Source organism: Dermacentor variabilis, chromosome 8 (genome assembly GCF_050947875.1).
Source record: "Dermacentor variabilis isolate Ectoservices chromosome 8, ASM5094787v1, whole genome shotgun sequence".
Classification (NCBI taxonomy): domain Eukaryota; kingdom Metazoa; phylum Arthropoda; class Arachnida; order Ixodida; family Ixodidae; genus Dermacentor; species Dermacentor variabilis.
The window spans coordinates 23,569,414-23,589,076 of NC_134575.1; the positions used below are offsets into that span (position 1 = coordinate 23,569,414).

The 19,663-nt window shown below is 48.3% G+C and overlaps 1 protein-coding gene across 1 annotated transcript in view; it reads left to right on the forward strand.

Annotated features, from left to right (window-relative positions):
- Positions 1-1,122: 1,122 nt before the first annotated feature.
- The window catches only part of LOC142591322 (uncharacterized), a 60,364-nt gene continuing 41,823 nt past the window's right edge, over positions 1,123-19,663 (forward strand). The window contains exons 1-6 of the mRNA XM_075703648.1: positions 1,123-1,480; positions 2,799-3,730; positions 6,832-6,902; positions 11,676-11,752; positions 15,982-16,793; positions 19,300-19,366. Coding sequence (XP_075559763.1) covers positions 1,469-1,480; positions 2,799-3,730; positions 6,832-6,902; positions 11,676-11,752; positions 15,982-16,793; positions 19,300-19,366 — 1,971 coding nt within the window. The 5' untranslated portion in view covers positions 1,123-1,468. The remainder of the gene's footprint in view (positions 1,481-2,798; positions 3,731-6,831; positions 6,903-11,675; positions 11,753-15,981; positions 16,794-19,299; positions 19,367-19,663) is intronic.

A 19,663-nucleotide genomic window follows, 5' to 3' on the forward strand; every position in this document is an offset into this window, starting at 1 on the left:
TAGTGCGATTACATTATTACCAGTTAAGCATATCGTTTTTTCGTGGAAGTAATGTCCACCTTGTCGTGTGATTTAGCGCAAGTGTTATAATTGTGCTCTCTGCCACAGGAAATTTTTAAAAACTTAAACGCCATCAAGCGAGTATAATGTTTTTTTCTTAAATATGCGTATTGTCACTTCACGGCTTGCAAAGGGATTGCCCAATCCAGCAACAAAAATTCTCAATTTCTCAGACTCCGTTTCTGCCGCTGTGAACGAGGTCGCAGGTTCGACCCTTGACCGTGCAAGACGCATCTCGACGAGGCGGAATGCTAGAAACAACTCGTTTAATGGTTTTGAGCGTACAATAAAGAACCAGTAAAAAAAAAGAAACAACATCCGGTACTCCCAACCTTCGCCCTCTCTCATAGGGCCTACTGCCGAAGTCCTGAACGCTAAAGGACCACAATTTACACGTAGACATTTGCCACCAATGCTACCGTGGCCACACATCGATCCTGCCTTTCAAGACATTCCGATTCATCAAGCGCTATTTGTGCTTGCAATTGATCGCAAGCCAAGCGAACAATGCGTACCGGGAGCTAGAGCCATTTTTTTCCTGTGTGGTCTGGGTGTCGACCAAGTTCAGGCGCGTAGGGCGCGCGCAGAACGATAACACGCGATAACGACGTGTATGACGCAATCACTGGCTGGTAAACTCGTTTCCGACGTGCATAGCTAGTGGAAGGAACGCCGGTGTTACGCGCCCGTCCCAGAGGCAGCGCAAGCGCTCGTGGTACTGCTCGAGTGTTGTGCAAGAGCTCTCCTGTTTTGGCAACGGTCCAGGAGGAGCAACCTTGGTTGTCCTAAAGATGCAGAGTCAGAAGATTTAGAGTAGGTCCGGCGCTCCCCTCTCGGAAGATCTCGCCCGAGCGGGAGGGGCGGCGCCTTGTAGGGTTGCGTCGGCTTAAGTGATGCGAGTGATTGTCGTAACTCCGTAGCTTCATGAAGAGCACGTTTGTCTGTTTTTTTTTGTGTGTGTTCTCTTTTTGAAGAGAGAGCGACCTGGCGCAAGCAAGCTGACCACTCGGCACGCATTACAAAAAAAAAAAAAAAAAAACGAGTGGGAGGAGAGATCCGGGGGACGGACTGGCCAAGGCAGGGCCTCGATGCAAAGAAGGGACTTCCCCGGGTGCTTCCGTGCTTTTGTCTGCTAGCGCAAGTAGTAGAATCTCCTTTCCAGAGCTCATTTGCTCTACCCTCCTTTCCCACGTGTACGGAGGTTCCGAAGAGTCGCGTCCACAGTGACCATTGGCTATGCCTGGTTCTCGTCATTTTCTTTACCGTTTTTTTTTCCTTCAACGATGTCGTTCTCTTCTCAGGATGATATTCAAGTATAAAAGCACCGAGCGTCCGTTGGCTGGGCGCAAGCTTCTCTGGTCTCCGTGATCATCGCTTCGGCGTAGCAACCACCTACAAGAGCGGCGCCATGAACGCAGTTGTGAGTATGTAAGGAGAGGCCGAGACAAATGCTGGACTTTGGCCGTACTGCACGTGGATTATTCTTCGGGACTTCGCTCCTCTCCCGATGCTCCTTCTACCGCTTGGTTTAAAGAAGTGCACTGGAGAAATTAGAAGCTAAGCGCATGTGTAGAGATAGGTCCATGCAATGGCTTATTTAGACGGCCTGTGTCAGGTCCATTAGTGTTTTTTTTACCATAAGATCCACATACATTTAGAGGAAAGCTGAAGGCTTACTGTTACGTATTTTTGATAGATATCGCATGGCAGCTGTACAGGAACTAGTGTGTGGAGAGCGAGAGAGAAATTTATTTGCGGAAAAGCAAACTGGTTAGCCTGAGTTAAACATCCTCTAGTGAAGTGTTTGGCAGCGGATAGAACAATTATATGCTAAGTAGGCTCTTTAAGACTGTTGTTCACTACACAATGCATATGTTTTCCATAAACAAAAGGAAAGGTATATAAAGTGGCAGAATATTCGATTGGGCGTTTTTAGGCAGACTTGCGAGTAAATAAGTTTTGATAGTGCATAGGTCTGCGGACAGCAGCGGCTGGATTCCTTACGGCATTGCTTATGAATCCATACTCTACTGATTTGTTGTGAAATATCCAAGAGGAACCGGAAACACAACTCTTTCTTTTATAAAGAGCGACCTATGGTGGCGTTACGCGCTTAACGTTTCTTTAATTATTACTTTTCTGGCTGCTCAAGGAGCAGGGAAAAGAGCGGACACTAGAGCACTAGCACAGGGGTGTCAAGAACACCTTTAGTACAACCGCTGTCCTAGTCGCACTAATTCGTGTGCGCGGTCTAAAATTACCTTTGTTGATTTCCCTACTTTACTTAAGTACGCTGACAGGCTTGTTCATTCATTCCAGACTGTTAAAGTAAGGCAAGGAAACGAACTTGAAACCACCCTTTCTACAGCTGGTCGCTGCAAGCGCACTTGAATCCTCTTTCTTCAATTACAGTGGTTTAGGTGGTTATGCAGTTTGTACAGCACACTAGAACAGCTTCATCCTTTATACACGGGCATTATGGCGGTTACTGACCACACGTCCTTTTGGTCGCCTGTGTGTACCACTCTGAGCAATTTCAGTTTTTCTTCCTGCTTTGAACTCCTCGTGGCATTTCTTCCAGCACTAGGGAAGAAGGCAAATGCCTGAAATTATTTCCCCAGCTTTATGTTAACCCGTTTATCTAGCAAAGAGTAACCAGCAAACATTGCAAGCATATAGTTGCAGGTTTCGCGTAACTCGGCTACGTGTAGTCAACTGCTCCGAACACTCTCTTGCAGCTCACCACCGTTCTCCTCGGCTTGGTCTCTGCCGCTTCCGCCGGCTTCATCGGTGGTTACAGTGGTGGCTACGGCGCAGGACTCGGCGCCGGCTACGGCGCTGGCTACGGAGCCGGCTACGGCGCTGGCTACGGAGCCGGTTATGGCGCAGGCTCAGGCTCCGGCTACGGCGCCGGTTATGGCGCAGGCTCCGGCGCTGGCTATGGCTCTGCCGTCGCTGGTCTAGCCGTCGCTGCCGGTCCTGCCGCGGTCGTGAGACCTGCCGCCGTTGCAGCTGTACCAGCTCGCAGCACAGCCTCTTATGGCACCACCACTACTACCGTGACCACCTTGCATGGAGCGGGAGCTGGTGGTCTCGGTTACGGTGCCGGCAGCCTCGGCTATGGAGCTGGTGTCGGCCTCGGAGGAGCTGCTCTTGGGTCCGGTGCTGGTTATGGCGTCGGCGTCGCCGCCGTTCCGGCCGTTGCCGTCGCTCGCCCTGCTGTCGCTGTGGCTGCTTCCCCCGCTGTCGCTGTGGCTGCTTCTCCAGCCGTTGCTGTGGCTCGTCCCGTTGCTGTCGCCGCACCGGCTGTGTCTGTGGCTCGCCCCATCGCTGTCGCCGCACCGGCTGTGTCTGTGGCTCGCCCCATCGCTGTCGCCGCACCGGCTCTGGCTGTGGCTCGCCCCGTGGCTGTGGCTCGTCCCGTCGCCATTGCTACTCCAGCTGTGGCCACCGTTGCCGTGGCTCCGGCCGTAGCTGTCGGGGGTGGTTTTGGTGGTGGTTACGGGGGTGTCGGAGCTCTCGCTGGTGGCTACGGTGTCGGCTACGGTAACGGATATGGTGCTGGTTATGGTCGTGACTATGGCGCCAACTATGGTGCTAGCTATGGTCATGGCTACGGTGCTGGCGTCGCCAAGCTCGGCGTTACTTACGGCCACGGAGCCAAGTGGTAGTAAGTTGCCATTCTGTTTGAAAAATAATTAATTTGTCGCTCTTATTCAATACTGCATTGCTTACTGCTGTGCAGGAGGGAATGAATTGTATAACGTTCGTTAACTTGCTTTCCCATGATTTGTCGTGCCCTCTTGCAAGGAGTAATAATGCGCTTGTGGTGGAATTAAGCGCCTTCTTCGAGTGAATGATTATGAAACTAGATTTTTTTGAAGGGCTTCAACACACGCTGTGAAGGTGGTTAGCCAAGGAAGCTGTGGTATCATCTGATCCGATGTATCTATGTCGCGTAGCCTTGAACTGAGTCCTGCCGAAGCTGAGCACTACGCCATTGTGCATATTGACGTTAGTGTTACCGTCGCGTCTCATCGTGTTCACGCTTTTCTTTTGAAGTTCTAACTATGCGTGGCCTTTGCATAGCGCTATCAGAACACAAATGAAATTGTTAGGCGAGTTGTTCTTTTACCTACGAAAGTGTAGTGACGTCCTCCCTGCCTCGTATGCTACACTTGCCGCTTCCCGACAGCTGCAGCTTATGCAACCGTAATCGTTACTGGGAAACGCTTGCGGGACCCGCCGCGGTGGCTTAGAGGCTGTGATGTTGGGCTGCTAAGCCCGAGGTCACATATCTATGAGGATGAAATGCAAAAAATGCCCGTGTCCCACGCATCGGGGGCACGCTAATGATCCCCTGGTGGTCAAAATTAATCCGGTGTCTCCCACTAAGGCATGCCTCATCATCAAATCATTGTTTTGACACGCAAAACCCCATAATTCAATTCAAACGCTTGCGGCAAACTTTGTGCGTGAAGGCAAGCTTTCTGGATTCTTTCTATTCGTTCCCTCGCATGGCCGGTGCCGCCGCTGCCGCGTATGCGCGGAGGCGAGCGCCAGCTGGTGGTGCTGCAGTAAACCCAGCGGCGAACGGGGAGCGTGCCAGCCGATGTGATTGGTGTAGTTTTTGCCCACGGACACGACAGATGCAGTGGCGGCTAGAGGCATAGAGTGTCGCTGAAGATATGATTGGTTCAACTCAGAAAAATATGCACGTTAGCAGTTACAAGGACCTTTCCTAAATAAATGCTTCACACGCCCTAAATAGAGTGTCTCTTGCTGTTTTATGGAACAAGAGGAGTTCACTACGTGCACACTATACTTTGTAGATTGGCATTTTCTGCAATAGACGTTCTACTATTGTTTTATAACTTTGTTATCGCTTCGTTGAATCTTGCTAGTACGGAAGCAGGCAGCACTAAAGTGTACCAACGCCACTGTAAGCCTGCTTTATAATGTCGCAGCTAACTGACTTTGCAAGGTAGACACCGTAAAATTTATTTGCGATAATCACGTAAGCTTGCTCGCCTTATACAAGAAGCGAAACCTTCGCCAGTAAGAAAAATTTGCAGGCTTTGACAAAGCAGATCAGCTGCTGCGTTAATTGCAAATTTCCAGTCATTCTCACTGCATTCATTATTTGTTCGCAATCTCAATGATTCCACTTTATTTCGTTATTATGAATAGACTGTCATTACTTTTCTCTGGGTAACGGATCTAATTATTTGCAATTCTTTTCTCTTCCAGAACGCATATGGAACGTTTTTTACATCTTAGACCATCACCAAATCTGGATTCACGCTGACTGAAGTGGCCATTTCTAATTTATTTTTGTGTGCGTCACCAGGAAGGTGTTAACGTCTGAATAATACCATAAGGCTCACATCTTGTGACGTGGACACGTCCAAATATGACACTACTATAAAAAAATGCTTTCATAAGAACACGCGTTTACTTGACTGTGAGTGTTGCTAATAAAAAAAGAAAATTAGTTATTGCGCATCATTGCTTGCTTATATATTGGCATACTTTGCTGGTCACGGCAAGTAAGTAGCCATGGCCAGAAATGGCGAGTGTCCTTGTTTTGTTAAGGCAGAGAGTTTTGAGCGTTCTCTGACAACCTTAGCCCGGTATATCAAGGTACAGCGCGATGCTGTGTTTGCACTCATTTGCTGAGCATGATGGAAAATTAGAATCGTAAGAAGAGGAGCCATGAAGGACATTATACGAAAGGCAAGGTTACTCTGAACAGAGTTTACTGAAGGATGAGGGCTGCTTCTCTGTTATGTGCGAAGACACGCGGATAAAGACCAGCTGGGGCCGCTAGAAGAAATAAAGACGAGGGTAATTTATATCAGCGAACCTTAATTCAGCGCGGTTGCCCTTGAGGCTTTTACCGTAGACCATGTTCTCTTTTTAATGTTTTCCATTTGTGCACTTTTGGAATCTCTATATTTGTTTCCTTTTTAGCTTTGTCTCGCTTGACTTGGGCTGCGGCTCATCGCATTTTATATGAAACCGCAACCAGAACATTCATCCTGCCGGTTAGTGACGTGATATTGTGTCGGGCTTTGTATGCTATTTATTTGTCTCACGAAGTTCTTTACATACGGAAACATGTTTTAAGCTGGCCTTCTGTAATAAATAGCCTTATATCTTGTCCGAAGGGAAAGGACTGCACTTATAAAAGGCGGTGTTCGCGAATAAAATTTCAGTTTGCAGTTCAGCGCTTGTCCGGTGTGTACTTGTCTCTCCGACTTCGTCATTTCGTGCTGCCTACAGCGTTTATTTTTATTTCTTATTTAGGACATACCACAGTCCGAACATCAAGCTGGTGGGGGTGTGTGGAAAAAAAAAACGAACATTGTGGGCAACGAAACAAGTTATACAAAAGCATATATCAATAGCAAAGCAATCAGAAGTATGCTCATGAGTTGTCAAAACATAGACAGGAGTATGGCGTTGTCAACAGTGAAGTTTACCGGAAATTGATTTTCGAAGTCAGGTAGGCCGCGTTCTGGAAAAATATTCAGAGGTAGCGCGTTCCGTTCGCTGATGGTTGGGGGGGGGGGGGGAACGAGTGTTTGAAAAGGTCAGTACGTGCGAAGTGTGGCGACATGTCGCGATTGTGACTGTGTCAGGTCTGCCGGGGAAAAAGTGGGAAAAAGGTATTTGTTTACCAGGACTGACATTAGACTGCCGAGTGCGGAACAGGAAAAAGAAACTTGAGCCCTTGTGATAGTGGACTTAACGCACACGTCTCGCCAGCTTGTCCAACAAGGGCACTCCTATGCTGACCCACTGGTCACATGATCAATATTCTGCGACAGGCAGACCAGGTATGATTTTTTATTTACTAGTTATTTACCAGGAAACAAAAATAAACAAATATTATTTGCCAGCCTCGGATTCACAGACGACAACCCCGAGGCGAACACTAGTAGGCAGTTGCTCAGGCAAGCGTAAATTTCGCACGTCACTCTGGCAGTAGAACTTTGCGCTTCGAGATACGGTTAGGTGCCGCGTAGACGAGCGGCGAAGAACCTCGGCTTTTCTTCTAGACGACCCCCCACACACAGACGTTGCCCGATGATTCGGCGACCTGCAACACTGCAACACCCAAGGAGCAGTGCAGCAACAATGGGCGTAATAGCACTACCGCAGCGAAGGCAGAACGAGTACTGGACATCATCTCCACGCAGGTCAGAGGAAAGCAAAGCAGAATACTAGTATACTCTGTTTCACATATAGCAGGCAAACCTATGAAGACTAGAGAGACTCCTGTAACGGCTCCCATCCGCGACCCGAAAATAGTGCGCCACGCATGAAAGATAGTTACATAGGCACGCGCCATGTCATTCGATGTAAAATTAAGTTTCGTGCTTCTATGTCGCAAACTATGGCGTAATTCTTGCATAAGAGGGCTGGGAGACCTGAGCCTATTTACCCAGAAGCGGACTGACATGTTTGTGCGCCCATCGGCCCCAGCACATCACTGGCGCTCGCGACCGATATATAGTACGGCGCCTATACAGTGTGCCCCAGCCAACTTTAGCCAGAGTTTGAAGATACGCAAATGCCACGTACCTGGACAGAACATAGGTAATATTGTTTGCCGTAGCTTGAAAATAATCATTTTTTTTGCATTTCGCCTAATTAGATAATTAATTGTAATTAATTAATCAACTTCTCCAACATCTTAATTAGATTAAAAGTGTCAGTGAGAAAATTGTAGAGCGACATGAAAAACTCCCCTCTACAGCTTTCTGTTGCTCAATACGTGCTACACGAAAGTGTTTTTCCGAGCGTGAAAGTAGCTCGTGAAGACACGCAAAGCGCCTCGAGTGGCCAGTCGCACGGCAATTTCACGTCACCAACGTTTGACGGGCATTCTACCAGAGGTGGAGAGTGGCAGTGAAAAAAATGAGGAATGTGTGCCTTTCCAGATTGCCTAGATGGCCGCGACTACACGAGCTTAGCATTTATGTACAGTTCGCCTATATGTCGGAAACAACTCAGGCGTTTTCTAGACAGCATAAGCTATACAAATAGTGTCACTCCTGCTTAACTGAATCAACGTTGAGCGTATGCCAATAACGTGTCATAAAGAGGTAGCTCTTGGCCCTATACCGAACACCGCAGAGCACTCAAGTGTCACTTTTCGCCCACGTGAAAACGCGTATCCGTGACATTGTCTCAGCGTATAGCACTGTGGGAGAAGACAACAATCTTACAGCCTCCTTAAGGCATCGCATCCACACAGCGGGCCCTGTTCCAATAAACTGCCTCGTGTTCCTTGAACGGATTGGCCACGGCACTCGTAATCCATCACCTTGCGCTTTTGACTTACGCTTCGAACGTCGTGATACGCTTCGAGGGACCTTGGGCAAGCGGAGATGCAAACTTGGAGCGCGCCGACTTTTAAGTGGGCGGATCGAATGCCCGTGAGTCACGCATACTGAGCAGTACGGGCTTTAATGACTCACGCGCAAGTGGGCTTTCAGCCGCAGCGCATTAGTGATACGCAGTAGCCCCGGAAGTGGGCCACTTTCAAATCACTTCAATCAGACCCTCCCAGTGAAAATTACCATGCCATTACATTTGCTCCCGTCGGTTAACATTCTCGCAAAGCAGCCTTCTATATAGGCAGCTGGGGAACGTGTACTACTGGTCACCGTTGGCGCTCGCGCCATGTGACGTTTAAAAAACGGCAACGGAAAAGGCCGGCATGAAATGCAACGTCCACTCGTGTAGGCTGTGCGTGACGTAATCTTTTTCTAGATTCTCAAAGATGTAGACCGCAGCCTGGTTAGCATACCTCCTATAAGCGGTTTTTCTTAGTCTTTCTTTCTTCTTTCTGCTTAGAGGCTGCAGACTGGTGGAGTGTGCTTTTGAACTTGAACTTGAATTAAAATTTTTATTTCTCGTTCATTCAAGCGAGGGTAGGCAGAGACTAAAGGTATGAAGCCCGACAAAGGTCTCAGGCCCCGAAAACGACAGGTTTGACAGCAGATTAGGTACATATGAACAATTTTGCAAACTACAACTGCGTTGATTACAAAGAAATACATGGTAACAAAGTCTTTCATTATTATATCCAAATATCTTCAAATTTATGGAGCAATATACAGCAACAGCATACGTGCAATTAAATATTCTGACATCCTAATGGTGTGATAAAATTGTGCACAATAAAATTTAAAAAAACTTCACCAAATTTGTATAGCATTACAAACAAGCAGCATGCACACACGCAAAAAAAAAAAAAAATATCTGACATCAAACCGCGTGCTAAAGTAATCCAAAATAATATAAAAATAAAAACTTGAAACAGGGCATAGATGCAATAAATATGTTTCTCTTAATGCAAGAAATCCAAACACAAGAATATTAAATAAAATAATATCATGTGGATTCTGAAAAGAAGATATGCGTAATTCTCCGCAATCTCTGATGATCCTTTCGGTAGAGGATCCTGCATTCGTGTGGTACTCTTTCATCTGAATTCAATGTCATAATTTTTCTGTCTCAGTAGCTATGCGTTTTATTGTGAACAGAACTATTGCACCTCGAGCAGACATCACACATGATTGTCACAGGTCCCATGCATGTACAGTCAACCGCAAAAGTTTACGGGATGCAGGATCTGCCAAGAAGCTGAATTCTCGCGAAGCGTGGTCACACAGCCTCGAATTAGATGTTCCAGCATGTAGTAGCCTTCGCCACCTACACAGTGATTCATTAAATACGAAGTGTCATGCCTTAACAGTGCAGGAATTCACATTTGAAAGGGAAACTGCATCTCGTAAACTTTTGCTGTTGACTGTACATATCGCGCGGCCTGAGGGTCCTTTGTTCACCGGTTCAATCGCTCAAGCGTCAGAGCTCGGGCTCACCAAGCAAGAATGGCGACCCTCTGGTGATAATTAGGAGCGTGAGCTGGTTAGCACTTGGCTTATTGTATTTAAAATCGAACGGTAGCTGCAGAAGTCCCGGCTAGTTTTGAAATTTCAATAAGTGCTTTTCTCAAAAAGAATATTACAAGGGAATGACGGCTAAATAGCACTGGGCATGCGCATAATGAGTACCTATTTGCAAGGTTATCTCAAGCTTTTATTATAGCGCAAATTTCATTCTCCTCGAAACGATGTTGAAATTTTGATTACCTCAATTTTTTAATCTCTATTGATCCTTCGTTTAGTCTCGTCGGTCGTTTGTTACGATTTTGGGATAGGGAATTCTTCCGCAGTCAGAAGTGCCGTACTGTGCAGTATTAAAAAAGAAGATAGAAGGCAAGAACACACACACGCACACACACACACACACACACACACGCACACAGACGCACACACACGCACACACACGCACACACACGCACGCACACGCACGCACGCGCACGCACACGCACACACGCACTCACACACACAAAACAAATAGAAAACAAATAGCTATAAATTGAATGCAAACAAGTGACCTGGTTGCTTGTCGGCTATCCACTTGAAGATACAACGCGGCACCTTCTCCATCAGATAACGTTAAAGAAGTGGAAAGTTAATTCGCAGAGCGCTTCGTATGCAAAATTTCGCGCCGCATGATCAGCCTTGGATTGCAATCGCAAGTGTTACGGCAAACACAACTCAAAGAAACTGGCGACATGCTTGGTATGTTTGTTCGCTTGCTTGCTTGTTTGCCTACAGCATGTCTCTGCGGAATGCACAAAGGAGACGATTTCGACGCTCCCCCCGCCCAATCCGTTACGCTGCCGTGAGCCATTAAATATCACTTCAGTATTCGCACTGACGATTGAAAGATTAGATTCTGCATGCAGTGCGCAGAACGATACACTCCCCGAATGAATTCAAGCAGAGGCTTAAAGACTTGCCAGGTGTGCCACGGTAAGTAGGGGAGGGGAGGGGGGGTAGCATAACTAACAGTCGTTCAACAAGCGTGCAAGAGGCCCGCGGGAACCGCCGCGTTTACGCACCCACCCCACGGTCTTCGTTCATCACGAGCGACCGTGCGTCCTGGTTTGGCAGCGATCTCGGTCTCGCAACCTTGGCTGCGCGGGCGCAAGATTCAGGACGGACGAACGGACGGACGGTCCCGCGGCGGACCTCTCCCGCCTTCTCGGACCATCCCGTAGAGAGCGAGAGCGCGCGAGAGGAGTAGGTTGTAGTATCCGAGCGCTGTTTATGCGTGAGGTTAAGTTCGATGCGATGGGGATGCTGTAGCTTTATTGCTGGTTTCTTTCTCTGCCCCGTTCGTTGTTTTTTTTTTTGTTGTTGTTCTTTCTGACAGAAGCGGACGCCTTGGCCCGCCCTATTGAGACGAAGGGGAGGAGGAGATTCTCGGTAGCCCTGCGCAGGACCTCAGGCGGGGATTTCCGGGGAGCGCTTGCTCTTCGGAGCGGTCACCATGCGGCCTGTGGAACGCATAACCTCTCCGTACACCATTCGCTGAAACCTCCTCTCGCGTGGATAGCTAACGAAGCGACGTCCGCGAAGACCATTGGCTGCGTCTTCTTTTTATGTTTTAGCGCATCGCCGATCTGTCACTGCGGAACATGCGGCCGGATTCGAGTATAAAAGCGTCGCGGGGAATCGGCTAACCAGTCTTAGTCGCTCTGGTTCTTGTGATCTTCGAGCTCTGTACTGGATCTAAACCGCCACCGAACACCATGAACGCCGTTGTGAGTATATCCGGGGCTTGCGTGGAGTCGTCGTCGATATCACTGTCGGCAATCATCAACCCCCCCCCCCACCCCACCCCCCTAGCTGGACTAAAATGCAAAAGAAAGGCGTTGCCTCAGCGCTCTCCTGTCACCCTTGTTCTGTTACAGCCTTACTGAGCTTAATCCGTTAGCTTGCGATTCAACTACATAACCCACGTCAAATGTATTGTAAAACGAATCACTATGCTCGGTAGAGTGATAGTTCAAAAGAGGCGCGCAAGTGGTAGCACACCTCCTAGAAGAATCAAATACGCCCATTTCTTTGGGTCATGCGATGGAAACCGCCATCGTGGAAGCAGATCGGTTGGAGAATAAAAATAGGTTACAATGCATTTCGCGCAAAATTCTAAGTCACGAAGGTCAATCTACGGACGTCGGGAAAGAGAAAAGCATGTTCTAGTTTCATTCGGTCAGTACACGGTTATCTGTGCGTATTTGAAGCTCACGAGGAAAGTTGAGAGAAGTTTAAGACCAACGAACGAGCGCCCTGAAAAAAAAAAAAAATGATGGGACAACAGTGGCGTAGCAACAGGCGGGGCCGGGGGGCCATGGGCCCCGGGTGCAAGGGGCCAGTGGGAGGGGGGGTGTAATATACGTCTGAAGACACCCCCCTTTCCGCAGGCTACACCCGGGGCCGGGGGGGGGGGGGTGACAGAAGACCTATGGGCCCCGGGTGCCAGACGACCTAGCTACGCCACTGTGGGAGAACCCTGATGGGTTAGGCAGACGAGTGTATAGATCGCGGCCTAAAAACGTCTATTGATATTTTAGATCGCGAGACGGTGTCAGTTTTAGGCTAGGTAATGTAACTGGTGGTCTGTTAGAGTTCAACCATGTGTGGTAAGAAGTATAAATTTGAGTCCAGGGCGTCAGAGGCCAAGGAGAGGTACCAAGATAGGAAAATGTTTGCTGAAAGAAAGTTTCGCTGCCGCAAAAAAAGAGGGATAACTGGAGATCTTTGGTACAGGTCCTTGTCTCGAATTGCACTCAGTTAGGCTTGCCATTGCGACAATAGAAATTGTGATAAATCAATCAGTTAGTTCTGAACCTGACTACGATAGCAACGGCTTCTTATTCGACACCCCGCACATTCAGACTCGAGCGCATTCTTCTTTATTCAGCTAGTAACATGAGATTTCGAGCACTATGCGGTAAGAATGTGCGCTCTCATTGGTGGTCTTACGAACATGACATCCAAAGAAAGTAAAGCAGAGGGGGGGGGGGCTATAACGTAAATCTATCCGAACCTTTTCTATTCCAATTCAGCACTCAGCCCTCCGCGAAAGGTAAAAAACTTTTTGGGCCGTCCTCACTTCGCCTGTCTGCTGCGCGACGTCACAAAAACCGCGATAACTCCCCGTTTGATACGGCGTGTACCCACTGATTATGCATGTTGAGATGAACAAAATGAAAGTACTTATTTTTGATTCTACAGCTTTTCGTCATAAGCCCTTGGCTATTGAATCGTCAAAAATTTTCGGATTGCACCCACTTCACCTACCTGTCACGCGACGTCACAAAACCACGAAAGCTCACCGCGTCAAAGTGACGTGCACGCGCAAAAGATGCGTTAACATGCCGAACAAAACTGAATTTCTTTTCTGAATAGCCGCAGGCTGTCCCGTTCCGAAAGGAACAAAATATTGCTGCCGCCGATCGCTCAGGCACTGGCTACTCGCAGCTGCCGGATAGTTTGGGTGTATTTGCGTATCAGAAAGCTTTTTGTGGGTGGCCGTGTAACGTTTTTGAGCCCTTTCGACACATTTACGACCTCTCTTCTTTGCTGAGGATCCGTTTTAGCGGCATTCTTCAATTTCCCCTTGCACGCCGCCGCGTTTTTCGACCAGCCACCGCAAGTTATGTAAGGGAAAGCGGACCAATCGCAGATGCCAATACCCCCACTCTTCATCCGGTTTTCTATATTCAGTGCGCTGGCTCGGCCCCATCGAATCCCTCTCTGGTTAAGCGTGCTCCTCGCCTCCTGACAGCCAATTACAAACGGAAAAAAGCTCAATGTGAGCAATATTATTTATTTTCAAAGCAGAGTCACCTCTTGTAAACTAGGAGGGCGTTTGATTGGGCTGTTCAGACAACCCTGCGGGTCACCGCGAGATGCCTGCGTCAGCAGTTAGGCGAATTTGACGTCAGGAGATTGGAACAAAGACATATTGGAATAGTTTTACGTTATAGAGCACCAGATCAAGTTAGGGATTAGCCTAATATAGGCGCGAGCATGTTCTGAGTGTTCTTTTTTATAATATAGTGGCATCTTATTAATCAATAAGTTCATTGGCTGAAGTAGCCAGAAACTGTGAGCAAGCTGCCTGAAACACCGAAAGGTCGTAGCCAGTGCCAAGAACCGGAGAGACGATGGAGCAAGAAGGGTGTTCTTAGCGAAAACACTTTGACATAAATGTGGTTAACGAAGAAAATGTGGTATCTAGATATAGCGTAAAATTGCATACGAGAACGTGTATTGAACTCAAGACGGCTAAGGGCTTCTGTCCAGGTTATTGTGTAGGCTCTGGCAGTCAATGCCCCGAAGAGTAATCGAGTTAAAAAAAATTGACATTCGAAATCACTTTCGGTCACTTTGGGTTCCGCCACATTTGCCCTGCGTAACTAAAATATTTAATTCTGAAGGAAGCCTCGCTCCTATATTGAATAAGGACATGATCCTCTAGTGCTCCAGCATGGTTATTTACGACGGGGCGCATGAAATCTCTCAACTGTATGGCATGCGACGAGACCGGAGACATTCAACACTCTCTGTGGTCATGCTCGGAATTCCAAGATATAATTCCAAGATGCTCTCCTGCAGAATATGCAAAAAAAACAGGCCCTTCTTTATGCGCGTCCGCGACAACTTGTGTTCCTCGAAGGATCAGTTATAGCCCTCAAAGAAACTTCACGTCTCCTTATCGCATTCTCAAGAAAGTCTGGTTGGAGTACGTGGGATGAAACACCGCAGGGATATTGCAAGAGATTCTGGGGCGGCGAAATTGTCCCGGTCTTGATCGCCAGGATAAACTCCGCCTGTTGCTACAACCCACCAACACCACCGCCACAGGCTTTGTTTAGCAGAGCGGTCCTCTTGAGTGGCTAAATGAGTTGTTTTGCGGCTTCACGGATAGCGCTTGATTTCTTCACGCATCGAGAGCACTCACTGAGTGCTAGAGTAAGACAATAGAGCGTTTGTGAGTAGCGATTGCATGGAACACCACGAAAATATGCGCATTAGACTGACAACAGCGATGCCCCCAGCGATGTCGGTAAAGGGCGCGAGCTGGGGTGGTGGAGGAGCAATGTCGGTATCATTTCCCCACCTTCACATAATACAGGCCCCTTTTGTTGAGTAGCTGCGGCATAACGCAACGACAGAATGAGATTGGAAAGAAAATCAATATTTATTTAAGTATTCCCAGGTGGTGAATGGACTCCAAGGAAGAGGCACGGTCGAATCGCATGGAGGACATGCATCAGTAACATGCAAGATAAAAATAATATTTAGCTGGCTGAAATGAAATTTTGTCCTGTTCTCATCTGAAGTTAGCCAGAACCGTCAGAAAACCCGCAGAAGGCGAACTGTGTGATCAGGTAATTAGACAAGTAACCAGTAAAAAATGGTCTGTTACCTTTCTAGAAATGGTACAGCGCAACCTACAAAGGAAGAAACAAGCCGTGCCGGCCAGAAAAAAGGAGCAGAGCACTGACTTCCAACCGGTTTATTGGCAAGTTGCACGAAATATATACCTACAAGAAAGCATCAGCACAAGTCGTCACAATAATTCACAAAACGTCACACCGATAGAAAGCTACAACATCATGAGTCACATAACGCGCAATTCTGTCATGCAAGGTTAAATGGATCAAGAAATCTTGCTTCCTGTGGAGCCAGCGCTCTGTTCCTTTATCTGGCCGGCTCGGCTTGTTTCTTCCTTTGTATATTGCGCTGTACCAGTTCTAGAATGCAATACCAGCTCACCCAATCATCTACCCTACCGTTACCTTTCACCGGGCATATCAAGCATTTGCCATACTTTTCTCTTCACATACGTGTCCACAGTAGATTAAAAACCAGTGTTCCTACGCTCGTGGACCGACATTGTCTCATGTGCTGTTTCACAACGCTGCATTCTTTTTTTAAACTTAGGTCTCCTGTCAACGCCTGGTTGTCTGTCTCGCAGCTCTCCACCGTTCTATTCGCCCTATTCTCGGCGGCTTCCGCTGGCTTCATCGGCGGCTACAGTGGCTACGGGGCAGGCCTCGGTGCCGTAGGTAGTGGCGCTGGACTAGGAGGTGGATATGGCGCCGGCTACGGCGCTGGTCTCGGAGGTGCTGGCGTCGGTGGTGCCGGTTACTCGGTTGCTGCTGCTCCTGTAGCTGTCGCCGCCGCCCCGGCCGTTCGCAGCACTTCCTACAGCAGCAGCGCGGGAGGCGCGGCGATCCTTCACGGAGGCGCACCTGGTGGTCTCGGAGGCGCTAGTCTCGGTCTGTTCTCGGGTGCCGGCCTCGGATACGGAGGTGGCCTTGGCTACGGAGGTGGTCTCGCCTACGGAGGCGGCCTCGGCGGTGGTCTCGGATACGGCGCTGGCGCCGGCGTCGCCGTCGCGCGCCCCGCCGTCGCCGTAGCCGCTGCTCCCGCCGTGGCCGTGGCTCGTCCCGTGGTAGTAGCTCGGCCGGTGGCTGTAGCTCGTCCAGTGGCTGTCGTTCGACCGGTCGCCATTGCTGCCCCCGCTGTGGCTACCGTGGCTGCCGTTCCGGCGGTAGCCGTCGGAGGTGGTCTCGGCGGTTACGGTGGTTTCGGCGGCCTGGGTGTTGTCGGCGGTGGCTACGGTGCCGGATACGGTCTCGGTCACGGTGCTGGTCTCGCTAGGCTTGCTGTCGGTGGCGGCTACGGTGGCGGCTACGGTGGTGGATACGGCGGTGGATACGGCTACGGCCACGGCGCCGGCCTTGGCAGGCTGGGAGTTACTTACGGCCATGTCGCTAAGTGGTGGTAAGTTGTCCCATGTTGTGATGAGTGGCATGAAATCGCAAGGACTTACTTGTTCGGCGATGCATGCTAATGAGCAGGCCCGCGATCTCGAATATGCATTCGTTGTTAAATGATTCGCAGCTGGTGTATGCGTTACAACAACTGCCACATGTAAGCGTCACTGGGCCCTGTATAAAACAATTGGTGCATTGAACCTTAAGACATTGCTAATACGTTTATTTCCTTTCTTATCTTAATTTTTGGATTATTAACAATGATTCAGAAGTTTAGCCACCGGATAAAGCAAAATCACTTGCCAATCTCGATACCGCGTCAATAGTTTTGGGTGGGATCTTAAGGCTTCAGGTGCGTAGTTTTTGCCAATCATGAACACTCTGTTCTTCGCATACGCTTGATTACATAAGCGTGAATGCCAGAAACAACACTCGCGTAATTGTTCGAATCCCTGCTAACAGCCGGCAAAAAAAAAAAACATACAGCTATCAATATGTGGCTAGCCCGTTCAGGCATGGAGAACTCAAGCTAGAGAATTTTCGAACGTCCGTTTTGTATTTCAAGCAAAGAAGCAATGATATTTGCTGATGCGCTGAGTTGGGGCCTCCAAACAGGTGCACACTGTGGCATGAAGTTCGAGAAACAAATGGTGACTCTCCCGTAATTGAGAGATGTAAGCATGAAATAGCTACCGGCAAAGCAGATTGGTTGGAGATGATACAACCACGATCTTATATTGGGTATAGTGCATGTTCGCAAGGGCACTCTCCTAATTACACCACACAACCGTCCGCGGCGCGCCAGACGCTGCAGGCCTGGTCGCGCAGTGTGGCGCCATCTCTCGAGGCGGCGCGAAACCCGCGCCGCGGAACTCACGAACCGCTGGCGTTGAAAAGAGCACAGGCAACCCTGTCTCTTCGCGGAAACATGAAAATCACGTGCACGGTGTCCTGTATCTGCCTTTCGTACGTCACTATTGGAAATCACAAATAAAACCTCAGCGTTCTAGAAGTTACGGCTTCAGTGACGTTGTAAAGAAACATTAGGAAGAACTCGGAAGCAATATTTTTTTTAACTGGTTTGAGCAGTAACTAGCGTATGTAATGCGGTTCTGTACAAAGTGTTGGGGGCCAGAGTGCGCTTTTGCTGAAGTTTTGACTGGTCGCCCGGATGATGTCGTTTTGTTCACGCAACAATGCCCGTATGTTCTCGCTTGAGTGCCCGGATAACAGCTCTGGTTTTTAGCTCAAGGTCACTTGAAGGCCGCCGACAAAGGGAACTAAAGCCGTTTCATGCTTCAAAGCGATTTCAAGTACCCCATTAGTGAGTGAAAAGCTTGTCATGCCTTTCTTTCTCCGTGAAAACTTTCGCAATTATCCTACAGGAAATCAGTGACCCGTAATAAATTATTAACCTGTTTTAGAAATGCAACGCGTTTGACGCGTCACAACTGAGATTAGAAATTAAGGCGCCTTCGTGGGCTTCGAGAATCCAAGTTTTGTGCTGTAATCGTATTGATTGATTAGGCCACGGTAGTGAAGTCTCAGCAAAACAGAACTGAGATTTCTCTGTAACAACAAGTAACTGGTTTCTCATGGCGAGGTCCTAAACGCATCGCGAAATTAAGATGCCGTAGAGCCCTCTGTCACAACCAATAGCATTTTTCAACGTTGTTCGACTTGCCGCAAGCAAGTATTGCACAGCGCTGAAACCTGAGCACAACATTTGTGGAGTGATTTTTTCCTCTGCGTTTGGTTCCGTTTACTCGGACTAAACAGTCGTCAATAACTAAGTGAAAGGCTATACTTCTAAAGCATAAATTTAAATGACATGCCCCTTTCGTGATGCTTCGTGCCTTCTCTACATAGATCTTGAGCGTGCAGTCCTACAAAACCACTAATCTTAACTTGTCCTTTGGTTTTCAGAATACGCACCCTTCGGAATGCCCTTGGATGCAATGACATCATCGCCAAATCAGCGCAGTGAACTGGCGCGGTTTCACTGAGGCTGAACAAGGAGCTTTAATTTATATTTATTTTAATTTTTCATAAACCCTCACTGCCTGAGCTGCCTTACGCATGAGCTTTCATTATACGCATGGGTCTGGTTCAAAATTGGGAAATGTAATTGAGAAAAGTTTGTTACTCGCCGGCAGACAAGTTTGGTTTTGAGGTTTGTTACTAAATAAAAGAATTTGTTACAAAATGATCCGTGGACTTTCTTTACGACATCCGATGCAGACTTTGGCTACCAGTTTTTCTCTGGAAACGGACGTCACGTTAGAAAACTTCTGCTATTCAAGGAAATCAACAGCTCGTCACAGGCAACAACAACAACAACAACAACAACAAAAAAGAGAGCAAACATCGAATATTCCTACAGCTTTGAAGTCATTTATGGCGAGAGCAGCCGGCTCTTAAAGCGAGCACCACTATCTCACACCCCGAAAAGCTTCCACTTTGCGATTGACTCCAGGTTATCCTTATCCCTTGTTTATCCCATGCATGGCTAGGCGCGGCATAGATAACAGTGGCCGAACAGGGCACGAGCTCAGGCTTGATGAGCCAATGTTTCGGCAAGTGAGTCCGACACGTTCACATCGTCGAAACGGCTGGTTCCATGTTAAGACAACTCTTTCTCGGCTACTCTTTAATCATTGATGTAACCATCTTTCTGTGAACATCTGTCTTGCTTGGATGCACACGACCACCGATTCCTGAACTGTGTCGGACGCAAAACCCTGGAAACACAAATTACGAAGCGACAGAGTTGAGCGGCCGCGCCTTGGTCAGCGCGTCCAGCTCTCGACTGCAGATTGAGGCCGTAGCATGGGTCTGAATCCCTCCAGCGGGGATGGGTAAATGGGGATGGGTAGC